The sequence below is a fragment of the Lampetra fluviatilis genome, chromosome 21 (assembly GCF_964198595.1).
Source record: "Lampetra fluviatilis chromosome 21, kcLamFluv1.1, whole genome shotgun sequence".
NCBI lineage: Eukaryota > Metazoa > Chordata > Hyperoartia > Petromyzontiformes > Petromyzontidae > Lampetra > Lampetra fluviatilis.
In genome coordinates, this window is record NC_136295.1 from 8042388 (window position 1) to 8063672 (window position 21285).

The 21285-nt window shown below is 45.7% G+C and overlaps 1 protein-coding gene across 1 annotated transcript; it reads left to right on the forward strand.

The window, feature by feature from the left end:
* Positions 1–444: 444 nt before the first annotated feature.
* Positions 445–20738, forward strand: LOC144938193 (glycoprotein-N-acetylgalactosamine 3-beta-galactosyltransferase 1-like). The gene is made up of 5 exons (XM_078865994.1): positions 445–758; positions 10262–10517; positions 12330–12648; positions 13953–14301; positions 15715–20738. Exons 2-5 carry the CDS (start codon positions 10271–10273, stop codon positions 16123–16125), a joined length of 1326 nt encoding a protein of 441 aa, XP_078722120.1. The 5' UTR covers positions 445–758; positions 10262–10270; the 3' UTR covers positions 16126–20738.
* The last annotated feature ends 547 nt before the right edge of the window (positions 20739–21285 follow it).

A 21285-nucleotide genomic window follows, 5' to 3' on the forward strand; every position in this document is an offset into this window, starting at 1 on the left:
TTAATGCCTGCAGTCACGAAAGCTTTAAATCAAGATTTAATAAATACATGTTTGCTGTGTTTTGTTAGACCTAAGGTGTGGCAGCAGGAATGATAATTATTTGACGAAAGCTCAGAAATCCATTGAAGTCAGGCGATTAGTAGGTGGGGGAGAGGGGGGGAGCTGGGTGGGGGGTGAGGGGGAGGGGGGGCGGGGGGGTAGGGGGGAAGAGGGGGCGGGGGGTAGGGGGGAAGGAGGGTGAGAGGGGTCAGGGGGGCGCGGGGCGGGGCGAGTCGCACCCCCCACTCCCTCCCCAAGTCTCCCAACGCTTCAGCTCGACATGTGTCGCGCTCTCCCATTGGCTGGCGAATGTCAACGCGCACGCTCCTCGACCAATCACGAGAGGTCCTGCGGGGGGGGGGGGAACCGCCGTTAGGGCCCCTTTCTGCAGCGGCTCGTCGGGGATCAGTCGGTGGCGGGCAGCCGAGGGTCGCGTGACATCTCCGCGTCCATTAAAACCACAAGTCCCTGTACGACAATTGAACATTAACAACTTTGGTGAATTGACGCTCGCTTGGTTGTGGTCGATGGTGGTAGTAATTTTTTTTTTAATTGTCTGAGTAACGGAGCCGGCCGTCGTCACCACCCGCCTCAGTGTGTAATGTGGGCGACTACAGCTCGTCGCTAAACGCGAGTTGGAAGGCGCCCGCGGCGACAGGCGTGGAAGAGAAAGACGGTGATCATATTTGGCCTCGGCTGCTGCTGTCAGTCACGACGAGGTTCGTAACAGTACCACCACCATCATCACCACCATCATCATCATCCCCACCATCGTCATCGCCATCATCAGCAGCCGTAGTCATTCCACTGCTGGATGATGGCCTCCCCCAAGCACTCCGTGGCTGTGTGGGTTTTGTTTTTGCCTTCGTGCCTGCAATGATTCATATTCTTAGGTTTTTTTTCGGTAAAGTCACGTCAGTAAAAATAAGAATAAATGTAAATAACTACATTTTTGTTATTTTCATTTATTATTATTATTTTAATAATAAAATACTAATAAATGAAAATAACCAAAATTTAGTTAGTTTCATTATTATTTTAGAATTATTTTATATAACCAAAATTTAGTTATTTTCTTTTATTATTTTTTTTAAAATTATTTTTACATACGTGACTTTACCGACATAACCTAAGACTTTGTTGTTGCCTTTACTTCCATCGTGTTGTGGGGCCATGGTCAGTCCACTAATGGATGAGTCCATCGCACACAACCCCCATTGCCAATCATCACGCGTTGTGTGTGGGGCTTTTACTGACCATACCTCACCATGTTGGGCGAGTCGAAGGCGGGGAGCATAGAAAGTGCAGTACAACTACACTTAACCGTACAATGGGTTTGCCTTACAACCCCCATATAGCTGTCATCATTCACTGCTGGATGGGGGCCCTCCACACGCCGTCGGGGTCATTTGACTATACTTCACCACGCTAACCAGTGCATGTTGGGTTGGTAAAGGCAGGGAGCATAGAAGTGCAATACAATACTCTACATAAATAGATTTTTTCTGACCTGCTTTCCCATACTGTATACGGTGTTACGATGTAAGATGGGTAGAAACATCCATATTGACCAAATGTAACAAGCTAGAATGTAAAACATAGTTTTTGTGGAGAGCACGTTTAGGGAACACGTTCTTTCAGCAGATCATCGGATAAATACTTGCAATTGTGCCCGGGCAGTACAGTAGTTGTGCCTCTGAAAGGCCATGTGGGGGAGGGAAGTGAGTTACTTTTGTGTGTATTTGTGTGTGCTTTTAAGGACGTGTGTATGTATGCATCTGTGCATGATTATTGAGTGACACGTTCATTTCAGGTGCATGACCGAGGTGGGTTGTGGCGTTATTTGAGACACGAAATGGCCTTCATGCATCACTTCATAGACCACGCGTTACAATGACGACGATGTGAAAGTGTGTGTATGGAGATGCTCTCCGTCAAGACGTGAGTGAGAGAGGCTTGTAAAATCCGCCGTGTGATAGAGATTCTGTACTCGAGTGGGAAGTATGCACATCAGTTTGCATCCTCTCTCTGTGTACTCGTTCCAAACATGTACGAGCTAATAATGACACAGGAGTTATGCTGTCACATTTGCAGTACGTGTATATTGTGCAAACAATGACTTTGTGTTGTATGGTATTGCTTTTTGTTTGCGTTGAACGAGGATTTGTCCATGGTTGTATATGGGATGGAGTGGTTTTGCAAGTAACATTTTAGCCTCATGGCGGGACCCCGGGGTCAAATAAGCCCCCGGCTCTCGCATAAACTGCGTTGCGACGTCACTTTACGCCTGTTGAAGGCGAACGACACGGCAATCTATTCCTCTCGACGAGCTCTACACGATGCGCTAATTAAAGTTTGAAAGTTTTGTTTCTCCTGCGCATTCAACGATCTGCGCCGGGTGGGTCGCCAAAAATAATCCTGGTAGGAACCTCCTGGTTACACCAGCCTACAGGGGATTATTGTGTCCGTCCGTCGTGCATCAAAAAATGGGAGGGGTGGGGCTGGGTAGGGAGGGGTGGGGCTGGGTGGGGAGGGGAGGGTGGAGAGGGGCTGGGTGGGGAGGGGCTGGGTGGGGAGGGGCTGGGTGGGAGGGGTGGGGCTGGGTGGGGAGGGGCTGGTGACCCCATGGTGCCCTTATAAAACTCAACGTTTAACCTACTCACGCCCTCACAGTCGGGCATATTTGCGTAATAGACCACGCCGCCGTTGACCCTGGCCATTGACCGAGCAACCCAACGTTCCTACCAGCTCCCTCCGCAGGAATGTGTTTTTACTTAATCACGATTTTGACTTCCGTTTATTCGGGACCCCGGGGTCCCCGCCACGTGGATAATCCAGAAACATTTGTTTTCTGGCCCAGACTGCCGATGGGGCCCCGAATGTCAAAACCTTTTTTTCTTGCATAGACACGCTGCCCGATAGTATGTCTGAACACGCAATAGGTTGATGTACCACACATTTATTTATATTCGCATACAATGGTAATTAGGCTGGGCGTGTGTATGCATAGCCAAAATATTAAAAGATTATTTTTTTTAGTACAAACAAATTAGCGTTACATAATATATGCAGTGACGCATTCTATGCCAAAGTAGTGGTGGAATATAAGTTTAATGTTTTCGAGCCAGAATTGAGAAAGAGGAAACTGTCGTGACACAAAGGTCAATGGTTACCTTTTGGACAAGTTTTAGCCGGCGGTCGTCTTCTTTTCATGTCAATTAACACGCAAATGTTACCGGCAGTCAGACGATTTGGAAACTCAGAATAATGTACAGTGTACTATGTAATTTTAGGCCATTTGCCAACTGCAAACTTTTTGGTTAATACAGTGGTTCTTATTCCTTTACTCTGCAGCATTTCACCCTAAAAAATGTGTAATGTTAATAAAGACATAGGTTTGATGCATCAAAGTAGTTGTAATTATGTGCCCGTACTTAATTTGTGTTTCAATGATTTGACCTTCTAAAAAAATTCTGGCCATGTCTCCACACCCCCAGGGAGGGCATCTCGTATCTCCCAGGGTGTGCGGCCACCCCAGGTTAAGAACCACCGGGTGAATATAACCATAACTGTGACATCACAAATCTTGTCAGACTTGTGTCAGTCCACTGCTGAATGAAGGCCTCCTTCCCCATGTGTTGTGTCGGCAGTCGTGGGGGTCTCGTCTGGCCATATTTGCCCACGCTGGCTTGGGATGAAAAAGGGCATGCCCCAAGACTGGTTCAGATGTGAGTTAGTGAACCTTGGCAAGGAATTGGGCCTCTGGTCACTTATCCTTAAAGCTTTACATCTCCGTAAGTAGAATGGAAGATGCGTTACGACACGGTTGTGCCTGTTTAACCAGGATTTGGCTCGAGCTAAAAATGGAAGGATATTGGGCACGTCGTCGTAACAGCAATATACAGTACTAGCATAAGTACCCGGCGTTGCCCGGGTGAAAAATATATTTCTTAATAACCTTACATATATACACAGATGGGTTGCTACCCCTGCCCCCCCCCCAGCCACGATCTCCTCGGCCGCTGTGCAGTAATATGTACGGCCTATAGTGTGGTGGGGTGTCGAGGCATAGTACCGTGCAGAGCCTCCGGCCTCGCCTAAATTGCCCACCCGGCTGAGGCTGGGTACTGGGGCCGTTACCCCCCCCCCCCGCGCTACAATAATACTGTCTAATCGCTATAATTTTATAATCTACCGACCCTATAATAGTAATTGCACACATTGTGGTGGGGGGGGAGTGAAGAGGACGTGAAACTATGATGAATTTACCTCAGAGTCGCGTGTTAATGCGTGCGCATATTTTTAACGGGAATTAAAAATGGCGTCCACCCCGCAGTGAATGCGTCGCTACCCGTTGCCAGGGGCAACCGCCGTGGAAAAGCAAACGGACCAATCGTGTCTCGCAAATCCCTCACATTTCGTCCAATGAAACTGCGTATGGTCCAGCGACACACAGACACACACACAGACAGACAGATTTGCGATTTTATATATATAGATATCCCTGTTTCGTAGTCATATGCGAGTGGCACATCACTGCTAAAGAAGGAAGTTAATACTTGACAGTGAACAATGGGGGACTTGTATGCGTGCCATTGTTTCTCGAAATGTATTCACAATACCTGAAAATGGAGATGATAAAAAAACGTGGTTTTTTACCGTTTTGTTTCATAATTCAGGATTATTGATTTTTGTTTGGACTGTTAACTTCCATTGTAGATGCACGTTTAAGGTTAAATGAAAAGGTAATTCGCCCGAATAGGGTGTGGTGGAATTTTCGGTATCTGCTCGCCATTAGAAGGGATGATATAATAACACCTGTGTGTTGTTTGGAAGACACTCTTTGTGGTTCTGTCACATTACCAAAAACCTCTAAATCATGCAGCACTTTAACGTGTCACGTCACCTACGTTCGAACTTCACGATTGCCTAAGATGACATTAGAGTAAAACTACGAAACGCTTAAATTTAGATTTAAAGCTTTCGTGACTGCAGGGATTCATCTTCTTGGTTCTTTCGGTAAAGTCACGTAGAATGGAAATAATAAAATAATAAAAATAAAACAATAAAATAATTCTCACGACGTTTCGGCCACAACGCAAGCAGTTACGTGACTTTACGAAACGCTTGTATGTGTATACATAGATTCGAGGAATTTGCTTCGCTCATAGGACACGTATTTCGCATTCGACAATTTTAAAAAATGAATTAACGTCTTTAGATTTTTATACGAAAACTCTTAATGGCATCGGTATTTTCCTTTAATCCCTTTCAACGGTGAGGTTTCAGTTGAGTGTGAATGCCTAGCACGTCTGCACCATTAATATTCTCCGTGTACAAGTTTGACCACCGTTTCAAAGGTGTAATCGTCACAGTTTTTCTCAATGCATGTACCGATGTTGTGTTAAAACTTGAGAACAATGTTGTCACGCAAGTGTGGATTGCTCCCGAAACGTTTGTCCACGAGTGCTGCTGAACACAAACCCAATGACACCGACACGTATCACTGAATCATAATCCTAATGTCACAAACCAACGACGAGGCACCTTTAGACAAAGTGTCCAGGTCACCGATGCATTATTGTACGATATTGTGAAATGCTCTCTCCGTTTCAGAATACAGTTATGGGTATTATATCCCCCTCGTCCTATGCTGCATTTGTGCCTCTAAAATTAGGAATTGATTTGTCAGACTCGCACAAAATAACGTGAGGTAATGCAGTTTTGCCTTCAGGGTAATTTCATCGTCATGGAATGTATCTTCTCTTTTGGACCCGGTTAGTTATTACCTCATTAAAACGCTTCTATTTTAATATTTTCCTACATTGAAAACTTTGCTATTCACCGTTGTCAATTAATTCTGCACAGGGTTAGTGGTAACATGGAACGTTTTACTTTCGAGACAAGTCAGCTCAGCGCCTCCTGCATCATTCAGGAATTTTTACACGCATTTTAACGTGACAATTTTACAAGTATTACGTAACATTTGCTGAGTCATGAACTGACTGTCTTTGTTTACTCTTGCCCTTTGTGCAGCAGCCGCTTTTACCAGATGTTAATCATCTGAATATTTGACAACTTCTTCCAGAAAACCAGTACATTTAGTTAGTCTCATCGCAGCCCGTGACCTCTGTTCCTTCATGCCGCAAAGAAAAGAGCGTGCTCCAAAGGTTAACGTTACCATTCTGTATAGTACTGTTGGCATCGATGTTACCCTGCAATCGTTTGCTCAAGGTGCTGATGTTGCAAGGACATTCACAAGAAGGAGCTCTAGAGGAGCCTCTCGATGGGATTTGGCCTATTCTTCCACCCTGGCCAGACGTTACTTCACCACACACGACTCTTTGTCCTGGAGTGGGCGGGCTGGAGGAGGTGAAATTTAAGTAACGTGGCTAATTCAAGTCCCTCGCCACGAGATCGAACTGGTGACCTCTGGATTGCAGTTCCGGCGTGCTAACCATGACACCACAGCAGTACCCCTACGAATAAATAACTCTGTAAAGTACTATGCATTATGTTCAATAGTTTACGAACTATGTATGGTGAATGTCTTTCGCATTGTACGCAGCCACCCGTGCTAATTGGTGGAGTGATTGTTTCCACAATTAGCTGCAGACACTGGAGGGTAGTAATGCACCTTTACGTGGAAACGGCCAGAGACAGTGGTGGGTGCATGTTGTGTACTGTTCTAGCAAAGCACCTTGCATTAGTCATTGGAGGAAGCAATGACAAGGATTTTGAATGAGATGGTCAAACATAAAGTTACACCAACAAAATAGCGAAACAGCTGATCACGCTTGTGTACGAACCATTAGAATGCATGTGTTTAAAAATGGTAAGTAAACAAAATGACACTGATGAAAATGTTAACAGGACATGTTTTATTATGCTTTATAGCAACGGCGGTAAATACAATACACCGAAATATTGTGCAATAGGACATTCCGTCCTAAAGTCTGTTTACTTAGTGGTTGGCAGCAAGGTTCTGGAAAGAGTGCTAAACTTAACTCTTTTTTCCACGGGCTCCAATGTAAAGTGGCACTCGATTTAAACGTCGAAAAGTACTTTCTTCACTTAAAAAACCCAAAAGGGCTCTTTCGAAGTTACACATTCACGGATGTTCCCCCGCCTGTTCAAGTTTCCTCCGATCTTGACCCTGCCTGCCAAGTGGTGCGCCCAGCATCTCTTCAGGGCACGCACATCACTGGCACATCACTGAGGAGCTGTGCTGTCTTTGTTTGAGGGCAACAGCATCGCTCTTGGTGACTCGGCTATTGGCCCCCATTGTGACTCCTTGTCTCTATTTCAAGCACCGTCTGTTATTTGACCTCGACTGAGGAGGCAAACGGGATTAAGATAATTTGTAATCAATTTTTGGGTTAGACCACGTCGTAATGATGTGACCAAGTAAGTCGTAAAAGACCCTGTACCACCTGACATCCAAACAAATCTCCACAGGTTTAATGTGCCAATTTAAGAACGTGTAAAGCCCTTGTCAAAAAAGGGCTGTACATGTGCAATAACTACACCACTATATTAATGTAACCAGAGTGCGACGGTGTAGCACCAGGCTGATTTAAAGTAATATTTTCTTGTTAAGGAAGTTCCAGAATTGTCTACAAGATATGAACTATCACGAAGGGGCTGCTTGTGGTATAAGTAGAGTACAGGGGAAGCAAGAGAAAGGTGGAGAGATATACAGGGCTGTATAACAGGTTAAACATTAGCTGGCTGGCTGGCTGGAAGGTTTATGTCCTCGGGGTGTTGTGGGTTGCTAATCTTTCTTTTTTTTTAAAAGGCTCAAGGTTATTGAATGTTCTTCTTCTTGCGAGTGCAAACATACATTTTGTTAATGCTTTGCACGTACCCTATAGTCCATAAGTGGATAGACTAAGCATGATGCAAACCAGGATGTATTTTGCTTTAAATATACTAATAGTGGTCAATTGGATTTACAATATTTTTTAATCCAAAGAAAACAATGTAACATACGCTCGGTACACATTTATTATGTTCTCCGAAAATTAGTTTTTCTTCAGTGAGCTTAAAACAAACAGTTGCACCCAAATGCATTCTAAGAAGTACAGTTTACTTCAGGGATATTTTATTACGTAACGATTTTCACTGCATAAAATAGCGATCTGATATATGTTAGTATCATTTGGGAGACGGGGTGATGCCATGGTAACATTTGTGCCCTCACTGCAAGAAGAACTTGATTTTGATTCCCAAATCGGGTGCCCCTCTGTGGATTTTGCATATTTCTCTCCCTTTTCTGAATGGGGTTTCTCCGGGTTCTCCGATTTCTTTCCAAAGAAACAAACATACAACATCATTGATATTGCCCAGTAATGATTCATACATTTCCAAGAGATGTTAAACGATACAATGGATGTGTAGTGACATAGACGTGGTCACAACGTAGCATAGCGCTGGCTGCTGGCAGGGAAGGGGATCTGCAGCTTGAAGCAGCCCTGACTGACAGCAGGCCACGTGACAGACCCGAGAGAGATCTAGGGGAAAGGTTACGGAAGGGACACGTCGAGAGCCCGCTAGTAGGTTCCAGAAGGGGGGCATGGATGAGGGGGAGCGAAGCCACGCTGACAGGATAAAAGGGGACCCCGAGCGGGGGATCGGGGCCGTCGTTTGGAGTGGGATCCCCTCGTCGTCGTCGTCGTCGCCTTTGCCGCTGTCGTCTCGTGCCTTCGTCGCTTTTGTCACTTGATAATTGCGCTGCTAGCAGTGGTTGGCTGTCTCGGTTCAGCGCCGTCAGTGTCAGACGGCTAGCGTTGTATTGTAGGCTAGCAACAAGAGTAGAGTTGCGTTTAAGCGAGTGACAGAGCGTTGTGTAACAGCAGAGAGTGTGTAAGTTATTATGTTTTATTTTTATTATTTTATTATTTCCCTTCTACGTGACTTTACCGAAAGAACCAAGAAGAGTTTGCTCAGTGTTAAATTCAAGAATTGCCTCCAATAAGTTACGTCTCCAAGTCAGTCACTACATATGTATTGATTATTATTGATTATTAAGCTCATTATACATCCACCACATCGCATGTGATTTTTTTGTGTTGTGCAAAATGTGTTCATGGTACCCCTTGCAGCCACCAACGGTTACTACAATTGCCACAGTGTTGTAAAAGAACAAACTTGCGAATCAAATCATGATCCCGTAGTGGGGGATAATCATTAGACCTCTATTTTACATGTTTTTTACATTTTATTGTCTGCTTATTTAAAAATGTAGCTCGCTAATGGTAATAACCACCGAAATAAATCACCAACACTTCATCATTTTTGTTGTTGCCAAATTATTGCACAATTAACAAAAAACGCTGAACACATTCTTCAACAACACTATAGCAAACAGTATACGCTCGCACGGATGTTGACTATACGAGTGAGGCACGCCGACTGAGACCGAGCATGGGAGGCGATTACCCACAATCCCGCAGCGAGAGAGAGAGAAGAACCATCGGCTAATTTGTGATCACGTGACGCTCGGCAGACAAAGCGTATACATACTACTCGTATTGCAAGACCTCGCTCGTTTTTCAAGTAAAAATTGATTGAAAAAAACTCGCAGACCAAGTTACTCGCAATCCAAGGTTTTACTGTACATTGTAAGTGAAGCAATCATTCAATCCTGCCAGTAGAAGAGTATTCAGTTTAAATAGGAGGCTGCCTTCTTTGACCTTTGGTTTCTTTCCCACAAAAGATCACAACAAGGCCAAAGACCGACACGTCACTCGGGCTGTGGTCGCCGCTGTTGAAATGACGAGCCACTGGTGTGGATATCACCAGATGAGATGTTGAACAAATCTATTACCCAGCCGTTGACCAGTTTCTCTAAAGGATTGGAGGTGGCGGCGTTTGAACATTATGCAATCAGCCAAATTGGTGCAGGTGCATCTAATACCGATGGTGCATCACAAATTATGCTCTGGGTGTTGTTATTATCCACATATCAGTTGATATGAAGATATACTTAAAGTTTATTGAGGTAAACTTTTAGTTTTATACTAAGCTGCATTTAGCTCATGAGTTATACATCAGGGTTTTCCACATATCACCCATACATGCAGTATTTGTGCATGCACCTTATACCAAAAGATGCAGCTGATGATTTAATGATGACGTGCCAGACCCGGACTAAGGCATTGAGACCACCGCAGCAATAGAGAGAGATCTTGCGTTTGTGTGCCCCTGCTTGTGCTTCCAGGTTGCCGCGATGATAATCCCGAGGACCAGGGCGTCCTTCTTCAGCCTTGTGTGTGGCGCCAGCGTGGGCTTTGCGCTGAGCTACCTTCTGCTGGCGGTGTACACGCTGGACCGCACGGAGGAGCGTGAGCGCACGCCCGTGGTTATGCTGCCGAACAACCCTCACGACCCGCATCCGGAGGGTCGCGCCAGCGACGAAGATGGCAACGCGCCACAGGGGCAGATGAAATTCCACGTCCATGACGGCGATCATAAAGGTGCGTCAGGCGCCTCCGCCCTCCGTACACGTTGAAGCTGCCACGGAGGCGGCACGACCTCAGGTCTTGGCCCAAGTTAGCGGTAGCTGATTCTTTTCCACTGGAATATCTGAACTAAGCCAGCACCGGACCCTCACGGTACAGGCAAATTAATGCTGTAATTTTTTTCTGTGATGAACAAGAACCAATACATGATGACGCTAACCTCACAAGACATCTGAATCTGGCTCAGGGGACCAAGCAGGGGCAAGGTCGGAGCTAACGACGCATTAATTACGTGTGATATGAGAATACAGTGCTGCCGCATCATCTACTTGCATCTCGACACGTTCGTTGGATGTGACGTGAGCAGCACGGCTCTGCTTCCGTAATGGGAAGTTGGAACCTCTATATCTGCGCCGGGCTGGCTTGGTTTGGCCCCGGCAAGGTATGGTCGTGCAGAGGGAAAAGAGATGGTAGGGGGGTGGCTGGGGGTGGCCTTGTGGTCAGAGTGGATGGTGTCTGGGACAGATTGTGAGTTTTCCATTTGATCATTTACATTTGTCAGATGACCAAATCGCCCAGAATGTCATTGAATCTCAGGAGCTAAGCTAGACTGTGCCCGAATAGTGCTTGGATGGGTGACTACCACGCATCGACAGGTTGTCATTTGGCAGCAGAAGGTAGCGCAGCAAAATCCATTGTTGTACACTGGTACCTCGGTATATGTCGTTAATTCGTTCCAGAAGGGGTAGGACTTATACCGAAAATGACGTATACCAAACGAATTTTTCCCATAAGAAATAAAGGGAAAGGAAATAATCCGTTCCAGAGTATAAGAAATTATATTTTATATGGCATATTAGACATTAATGGGGTTGTATAAAATAATTTAGACACTACTTATTACTAAAATGCATACATAAATTTAAAGAAATGCATAAATAAATAAAAATAAATAGAAATAAAAATAAAATTTTACATCACTTTACCTTGCTGAGAGGAGTTGATAGCCTACGAGGATGGTGGTGAGGAAGGGGAGGAGTCGTGAACGGGTTCTATGTGGGTACGCGGTGACTCATCCCGACCCATACAAGTTCTAGCAAGCACGTCGTATCTCAAGCAAGACGTCGTATCCCAAGACATTTTTTCTCGTCAAAACACGACGTATACCAAATTCGACATATTCCAAAGCGGTCGTATACCGAGGTATGACTGTACTTTGCTTATGTGCTCCCACTTCTTTGCTCCCCAGAATGGTGAAGTATGGTCAAATGACCCCTACTACCCACACGTTGTGGGGAGGCCCTCATATAGCAGTGGATTTACACTAAAGGGCTGTACATGAATCCTTCGTAAATCAGCAACCCAGACAACAACATTACAGCTAAATATGGACTATCCGATGATGCAAGTATTGTAATAATGTATGGATTGTTCAAGCGTTCAACTAATTTCGTAACAGAAATAGTTGAGAAAAAGATGATCGCTAACCTTTGTTCCCATGTATGCAGCTTGAACGGAGGTGATGAGAGGGGCTTGCTCAGATCATTGTGGCATCATTAGCCACATAATGCTTGGCATTGCTTGCAGAGGGTTTCTCGCCTCTGTAAGGCAAAGTGTGGGGACCCGCATACCGAACTACAAAGGGAGTAGTCCGTTACGTTGTTCTTGGTCAATCACGTATGTGTACATTTTGAAATTCTTTCGCACCTTACGTAGCCAACCGTGCTTATCGGAGGTGCGAAATTAATCAGTCTCGACCGATTGTATACGACGAAATTCCGCCGCGTAACTTCCACCACCGCTGCTGCTGTGCGCACCGCCCTGCAGAGGAGGACATGAGCCAGATGCAGGAGCTGCGCCGGCGTGTGCGCGTCCTCTGCTGGGTGATGACGGGCCCCCAGAACCTGGAGAAGAAGGCGCGCCACCTGCGTGCCACCTGGACTAGGGCCTGCGACAAAGTGCTCTTCATGAGCTCCGAGGAGGACAAGGATCTCCCCGCCGTGGGGCTGCACACCAAGGAGGGGCGAGACCAGCTCTACTGGAAGACGATCAGGGCCTTCCAGTACGTGCACGAGCATCACCTCGGCGACGCCGACTGGTTCTTGAAAGCGGACGACGACACCTACATCATCGTCGACAACCTGAGGTGAGGGCGGCAGTGGCGGCGCTTCCCATTCGGTTGCCGCCAATTCTCGCGGGAGCGCTGCGACGCGGTGGTAGGCCGTCGATGAATTTGTCTTGGTGCAAGAAAACCAACACGTTCGTCAGCAACGTGGTGGGCCTAAAAGGAAAACAATATGTAGTTTGTGACTTTTTTGGGCAGTGTCCCTTCTTTATTAGCAGAGATGAAAAGTGCCATGACATTAAACCTCACCTATCTCGCCGTAACGGAAAGGGGCTTTCGCCCAAAACGTCATCTGTATCTCCAATGTATATTTTTTATTTAGGGAAGTATTATTGACGAATATATGATGTTGTGCGGACTGAAATTTATATGTAGGTTTTCACGACCAATATTATTCATAATTGGTATGTTTTGGGTTAAGTTTTGGAAAAATGTGTGCCGTGAAACCCTCCTCCATGCTCAATCTGAGCTGTTAACCTGACGATGCTGGATGTGATCTCCAGCGGAACGTCGTACCCATATCAATGTCGTGAGATTACTCTACAAAACACACCGGTGGTGCTGCTGAAACAGTAATACATTTGGCATGTTTTATTCACGTGACACTGTCATTAATTGGCTGTGTCGGGTGGAGGAGGTTTGACAACGCAATTTTTAACACGAACGAACCCAAAAAAAACGAATTATTAACTTAAGTAATATTCACACTGGAAGTACATCAAAGCATAAATACAATCTAACACAAATGTGAAAGTTACAGGAAACTGAAATCATGATAATTGCCATAACGTGCAGTGTGGTATATGTCATCATATTGTGAAAAATGATATTGCGGCAACCATTTATCTGACCATTTGTTCTTCTGTGCTGCATGCGGCTGGCCTGTGAAAGATGTGTACTTTCGACCGGCTGCGGTCAGAATGATCCGCTTAAAGGATTTATCGGAGCCCCAAGCTGAACATGGCATTCAACAACTCTTTCCAAGTTTGTTGACTTACTGAAAAAAAGTTGCTCATATTGAAAAAACGTACAATCCTTTGTAAATCCTCTGCTTTCATAAAGGGGTTGTTTGACCATACTTCACCACGCTGGTGAGTGCGGCTTGATGAAGAGGTGGATGCCTAGGACCGGTTCAAATCTGGTCCGCTACTAACGCGGCCGGCAATCGAACTTGGGTAGCATCCTGGTGAAGCGCGCTCTCCACTGCTACCTCTCCAGTCCAATTCCTGTAAACTCATTTAAACAGCCGGTGGTTATTTACATACGCATTTCTCCCGAACGCCCGCTTGCCTGCGCGCATGCACCCATCCCATCAAACCCACCAGACTGATGCTGAGCAACTACACGCCCGAGCAGCCCATCTACTTCGGGCGCCGCTTCAAGCCCTTCGTGAAGCAGGGCTACATGAGCGGCGGCGCGGGCTACGTGCTCAGCAAGGAGGCGCTCGTCCGCTTCGTTGACGCCTTCGCCAAGGGCACGTGCACGCACACGAGCTCGGTGGAGGACCTGGCGATCGGCTCGTGCCTAGAGAAGATCGGGGTGGTGGCGGGCGACTCGCGCGACTCTGCCGCGCGCGACACCTTCCACCCGTTTGTGCCGGAGCACCACCTCATCGCCAACTACCTGCCCAAGTCATTCTGGTACTGGAAATACTGCTTCTACCCAGCAGTGGAGGTGAGCGCTGATTAAGCTGTTGTCCTTCATCTCCCCCCCCACACCCGCCCCGCACATCCCGATTAGCGCGGTTGGCTACATATAGCGTGAAATAAATTCAACACACGGCTGTGCAAGGGGACCTACCCACAGGGGGTATGGATGGTGTTGTGGGGTTTTTTTCGCATCGCCACAGTTGCAGAGCGCAGGCCCAAAGGCCGATAAACAGCAAGCTGACAGCAACAAACAGCACCCATTAATGTTGCAAGAAGCAGGCTTGTTTCCACCTTAGCTCACAGGTGTTTAAAAAAAAACTGATGGTAGGGTACCAGAACTCAGATTATGTCCAGGATGTTGGGACGTGTGCTGCCTTGTCACAGCTGGATGATGGGTCTCATACAGTGCTATGGGTTCTGGGCTATCTTACACGAGTCCGAACAAAGACTTGAATGATATAGATAATTCTAACAGAACATACAAGGCGAAGAATACGAAAAAAGACAAAACATATGATGTCGACTTTAATCCAGGTTGTGTCAGTTCATCTGGAGATTTGCATTACACGCTTAGTAACATATGGTATCTGTTGAGCAAGCGGTGCACTCTAAAGATTCATCTTGATGAACTCTTCACATTCAAGCTGTTAAACCCCATGGTTTAACCCCACGTGTGCAAAGCCCTTTTATCAACAATAATCTTTTAATCCCGACCACGTTGTTTGAACTCGGCAGATGATCATTTGTAAAATGCCAACTTTATTTGAAGGCTACTTTGTGCCCACGGAGAGGATGGTCATAAGTTATTGTCAAAAGTTCCGCAATAAATTCAAATATCCGTGTACTTTGCACGCATTTCATCAAGGAATAAAAGCAAATCGGAGATGAAGTGACTGTTACGGTAAAAGTAAGAGAACTTAGAAAGGGCGCTTTGGTTAAAGGGATGATGGCTGATAGACAGAATGGCAGCCAACCAACCACAGAGATAGATCATGTAGTATGCAGGAATGGGATGGGTTATGGCATAAAAATATTCCCGAGAGATGGCTAAAGAGACCTTAATCCAGTCGTCATTGGATTATGGATCATGGTCGCGATGAGGATGATGGTACTTCGTGCGTGCATCAATGTTATAATTTCTCTTTATTATTTTCATTGTTAATCATAATCATTTCGCATAATTAATTACGGTAAACCTGTAAATGAATGGCTCTCCACCAATGGGAGGAAGTCATATGGACCTTCCTTTCAATGGAGGTACACTTGTGTGTTTTTTTAGCTGGCAAATTCTGGGCCAGTTTTGACTTTGGTCAAATCAGCAGTCAGACGTAAACATGCTGACGTGTGTCCAGATGTTATTGGCATGAGCCATCCACTTAAAGTTATGGGGACCCTTACAATAAGATAATTATTGTTGTTTTTTCTTCTTCTCCAACAGGGCCCACAATGCTGCTCCGACTTCACCATCTCATTCCACTACGTGAGCCCCACGTGGATGTACATCCTGGAGTACTTTGCCTACCACCTGCGGCCGTATGGCTACAGGTACCGCTTCCAGCCCGTGCTGTCCAACCTCGGGCACAGTAAGGACGTGGTGCTGGCAGAGCCGAAGGACGAGGGCAACTTGAGGCTGCCGGACGTGCAGAGGAAAGGTGACGCGCCCGCTGTCGACGACAATGCGATAGACGGAGGAGGAGGCCCTGGGGTGAAGGGCAATGATGAGAAGAAGCCAGCGGCAGTTGCCCCAGAGAAGTCGAGAGACACCTCGAAAAAGATTTCTAACGCTATCGAGGACATTGTGGAAGACAAAAAGGCGGCTGACGCGAATGAGCAAAAGAAGACGAGATAGAACGTGGAGATGATCTGGCTTCTAGCAGAACAATGTGAAGGATAATTGAAAAAGGACTGATCACAATAACAAAAAAAACTACAAATGTAATGAGAGACTAATAGTATGGGTTGAGTGGTTTACATTATTATTTTTTTTGAAAATATTTTGATACAAAAAGTTATACATTGTCTCTTGAGATGGTTCGTCAAGTGAAGGTTGATGCTGTGGTTTGAATGTAATTAAATAGCGTCCAGTTAAAGGTGATCTTCTGAGCATGCACCTGTATCAGTTTTAACACTTCTTGACTACCAGTTCACGTAAATAATTTGTTGTTATATTATCATTGTCAGCTAAGCTCAACTTGTTCAAGTTATTGTAGCCATCATGAGAGTGCACCTCACTGCCTAACTGCGTGGTTATTGAGCGTTAACCAGTTATGAAAAATGAATGACTCAAGTACAGCAGCTCAATTGTACAAATTTATATTCCTGGTTAAAACATTTTTCATCTGCACTCTTGTTTATTCTGCCAGTAATCGGTCATGTCAAAACACATCTCCCTTAAGACGGAAACAGGAAGACTTCTTGTCAATTTAGTTTTGTCTACATGACAAACCTTGTCTTATTGGCTATGTCGGGTGGTGGCGGGTTTAACGACACACATTTTACTCGATCTAACCCAAAAAACCTTTATTATGGATATTGGTCGCGAAAGCCTACGTGTCAAACTGACATCCCCCTTTTGTGTGAAGAAATCTCCATTAAAGACAAAGAACTGATCCATAAATATTTAATGTAAGTACAGTATAATCATTTTTGTATGGCAGACAATTGAATGTGATTTAAATTCAATATTCAGGTTTGAACATTGTCCCAAAGCACACAGCACCACTCGATATGAACAAATGGCTAGTACATAACTCGGATTCCTCAGCCAGTTTTCAAATCATCCTCGACTCGTGAAATTAAGAGCATTACAGGCTGGTTGAGGCCGTTTTCCTTTTACAATTTTTCGAGGTGTCATTTATTTCTTATTAACAATTTTATTTACCAGGTAAATCCCACAGCTATTAGCTCTTTTTCAGAGGTGACCTGGCCACAACAAACACCTCCTCAAAGAGGCGCTGATTTCATCATCACTCGTGGGAACTTCTAGGAGCAGCCGAATAATCTAAACACATGTTCATCTTAAATGTGAAGGGGAAAAACCGGAGGATCCGGAGAAGATCCACGTGACAACCACGGTGGGGGGGGGGGGAGAACACGCGCTAACTCCATATGTACAGGCGTCGGGGTCACCCCCACGATTTCCTGCATACCAGGCAAGGGGAGATATAATCTCGCCACCTCGGCGTGAATTTTAATGCGTAAATATTGGCAGCCGCTTATAATCCAAATGTGCTTTTCCAGGTTGGGATGTGATTTGAGGATTTCTTCTCTTCAACTCCTGATGTTGCCCGCAGGCATTGGAGGTGGCGAACGTGCGATAGAATCGTAAATTAACGTGCAGCCCAACCTGAAAAATCCCACTCGGATTGGGATTATATTAACCATGTAAGTTTGTGTAGTTCTGTTTACCTTGACATCCAGTTTGATTGATTATATCAGTTCAGTCGGCTTGCAACAGCCATCCCAGATGAAGTATGCAATGCGATTTGTGATTCATGAAATGTCTTTTTGTACAGTACAATTGAATTTCAAAAATGCAGGCCTGTATTCTGGTTTTTCATTGCAGCTTGTGTGAAATGTTATTACTCACTCCAATAGGCACTTGATGTCAGTAGCACTTGTGGGTTCTTCCACATTGTTCCTCTGTTGCCTGAATGTTAAATAAGTCGATACAAATAACCTTTTTCACAGGCTTACACATTACCTGTACATAGTGTATATTTCAGTTTGCAGACAATCAGTGTACAAGTACACCATGTAGTGTCCCATCAATATTTTGAAGTGATGGTTTGCCGAATTCTCCTTGGTTGATTTTTTGAAGTGTGCATTTTAATCGGCGATTGCTCGTGGTACTTTGGCAGAAGTGTCTGGTGGACAACACCGATGTCCACTCTGTCATTCGCATTCTGTCCAAAATTCATTGTCAACCATTGAAGAGAGAATCTGTATACCTAATTCTAGATTTGAATCTTTCGTGACTGCAAGGATTCATACTCTTAGGTTTTTTCGGTAAAGTCACGTAGGTAAAACATAATAAAAATAAAATAGTAATAAATGAAAATAAATAAATTAAATCACGACGTTTCGGAGGCAACATAAGCTTCCTTCATCAGGTGTAAAAAGGCACAGCAAAATAACTACTGAGAGTTATTTACTCTATATAATAATGTCCCATCACAAGTAACTCTCACTACAGTTATTTTGCTGTGCCTTCTTACACCTGATGAAGGAAGCTTGTGTTGCCTCCGAAACGTCGTGATTTAATTGATTTTTTCCATTTATTATTATATTTTTTTTACGTGACTTTACCGAAAAAACTTAAGAGTAATCTGTATACCGTATCGTGTGTAGAAAAGCAGAAGTCAACGACGTCAACAAACTTGCCGCGCCCCCCCCTACCCCGCACCTTTTCTAGTATTGTGGTCATCGGGGTGGTGTGCCGATCAAATTCTGCCCACCAACAAATAAGTGCCTGCTATTCGAAGCACTTAGCGCCTAACAACACATCTGTGGGCTTTTCGACTCTTGGGTCCTTTGTGGGATATTTATAGCTTTTGAATAAGCGTCTCGCGTGGTTTGTACGTTTTTGTAGCATGCGTAGAACTTGAATACATGGAAATGCCTTTAGATCAGCCATTGGGATAAGGAGTCTGGTGCGCCCGTTTCATTTTTTTTGCAGGTCCCACAGTTTGAGCGATCCCTTTGGTTGTGCTGCACTCGTATGTAACTGGGGCGTGCGTCACATCAAGTGTGCGCTGTGTGCCGTCACGTGGGTGGGAGAAATGTGGCGTTTTAATGTGTTCAGTCCCCACTGTGGAGGGGAATGTGTTAGTGTCTGCGCGCACCTGAGCGTGACTGACTTGCCTTGAATAGAAGCAACTTGATCTTCAAGTTTTATGGGTTGGTTGGCCTCGGTGGTACGAGTGTGTTTGAATATCACCCATGTGTAACGGTGCGTCCTTTTGGGACATGCTTTAGCCGGTTTCGGTCTATCGTCGTAAACCTAGCTCGCAATCACTGTTTAAATTTCACGCGATGCCCCAAATGACCGTGCGCGGAACACAACCAAGATCACTGCCGGTATATTATTTCAGATGTATAGTGTTTACTTAGAATTTTATCTCTACACAAATCTTACATTGTTAAAGGGCAACAGGCCTACTAGTCTGGGAGTGCACACATCACAGGGCGCTATACCAACCCAAATGACCCTCACAACAACCAACAGTCACACAACTCGACAACCACGGCCTCACCGACTTCCTTCACCACGGACGCAGGTGGGAGAAAACTGCTGAGCAAAACTCCAAAAGGCACGTACGAAGCACCACCCGGCTCTGGAACAGACCAAACAAAAGCTACAAACACCACCTCGAGCCGGATGAGTCCCAGCCACGTCAAGCCAGATCAGCACCCCCAGCCACCTCGAGCAGGATCAGCCCCCCCCCCCCCCCCCCAAGCCACCGCGAGCAGGATCAGCCCCAAGCACAGCAGCCACGTCAAGCCAGATCAGCACCCCCAGCCTCCTCGGATCTCAGAGTCTCCAGCACAGCACCCGCCTCCAAACAGGCTGGGGCGCAGAATGAAATCCACCCCCCCGCCTCTCTCTTGGTTCCCCGCGGCGGGGCCTTTTTAAATCCTTTATATTAAGTTCGCTTGCTTGCTTAGGACCGTGCAAATCTTTCGGTCGTTCTTTACCCCACTTCCCGTGATCCAATCGAGCTGACATTTTCCACACAGACTCGTTGTGCGTGACAATTAATGTTCGTGGAAAATTTTTTCCAAAATTTTACACTTTTTAGGACAAATATTAGATTTAATTTCCAATTGCTTAATGGTGCAATGCAATCATCTGACCCATAGGTGGCAGCCATCTCAAGCCAGAGGACGAGAGGACTCTAGCCGCCATGCATATAAAGGATTTATAGTGAAAAACTTTGTTTTTACGGGTTATACTTATATTGAGTCAAACCCTTGGGCCCTTCCCCCATTTGATGAGCACGAGTCCAAACTCCCGTGCCCACGAGCCAATCCAATCCCACACATCTGCAACCACTTTCACACGAAGCTCCCCCCCCCCCCCGCGAGTCCCTCGCTTCTCCCCAATCAAAGAAACACCCTGCCCCCCCCCCCCAAAGCTATCACTGTGACTGCCACACCATGGATCAAAACTTGTAAACAAATGTGGGTGCATTATGGCATATTGTCGCGTAGCTTGATTTTCCACCCGACGTAGACCCGTACAATATTCGAAAGTGAATGCAAATGCAATGGTGAGCGATCAGTTTTAGTTGACGGTGTTATGCGCAGTTTGAAAAATGAACGTACGGAAGTGTCCCTCCTCCCCCCCTTGCCAATCTTGTTTTCCTGACAATTGCAGATTCGCTTCGTTAGCAGAGAAGTGCATTGTTACTGGTAGGAAGCTGCTGGTTACACCAGCCCACAGGGGATTATTGTGTCCGTCCGTCGTGCAGGGAGGGGCTGGAGGGGCTGGGTGGGAGGGTGCGGAAGGTGTGGAGGGGCTGGGTGGGGAAGGGCTGGTCACCCCGTGGTGCCCTTATAAAACTCAACGTTTAACCTACTCACGCCGGCTTGTGCCCGCCCTCACAGTCGGGCATATTTGCGGAATACACCACGCCGCCGTTGACCCTGGCCATTGACCGAGCAACCCAACGTTCATACCAGCTCCCTCCGCAGGAACGTGTTTTTCTAGTCCTGTGTCGCTCGGCGAGTGAAGTCGTGTTCGCGTCGCCAGTTGGCGTGTGTATTTTAAATCGGCCAGTGCCGGGGAGGCGGTGGTAAAATGAGTCGATGCTTTTACAATTCATGTTTAAATGGGGCGCTTATTGTCCCCAAGTCTGCCTTAATTTACCAATGTACTCATATTGCACAGGACTGCAGGCACAGAATATACCAGAGAATAAGCATGTCATGCTCATCATGAACATTGGTGTTTGTCCAGCCGTATGTTCTGTTTGTCTGAACTACCCTCGTTGGATTATCGTATTAC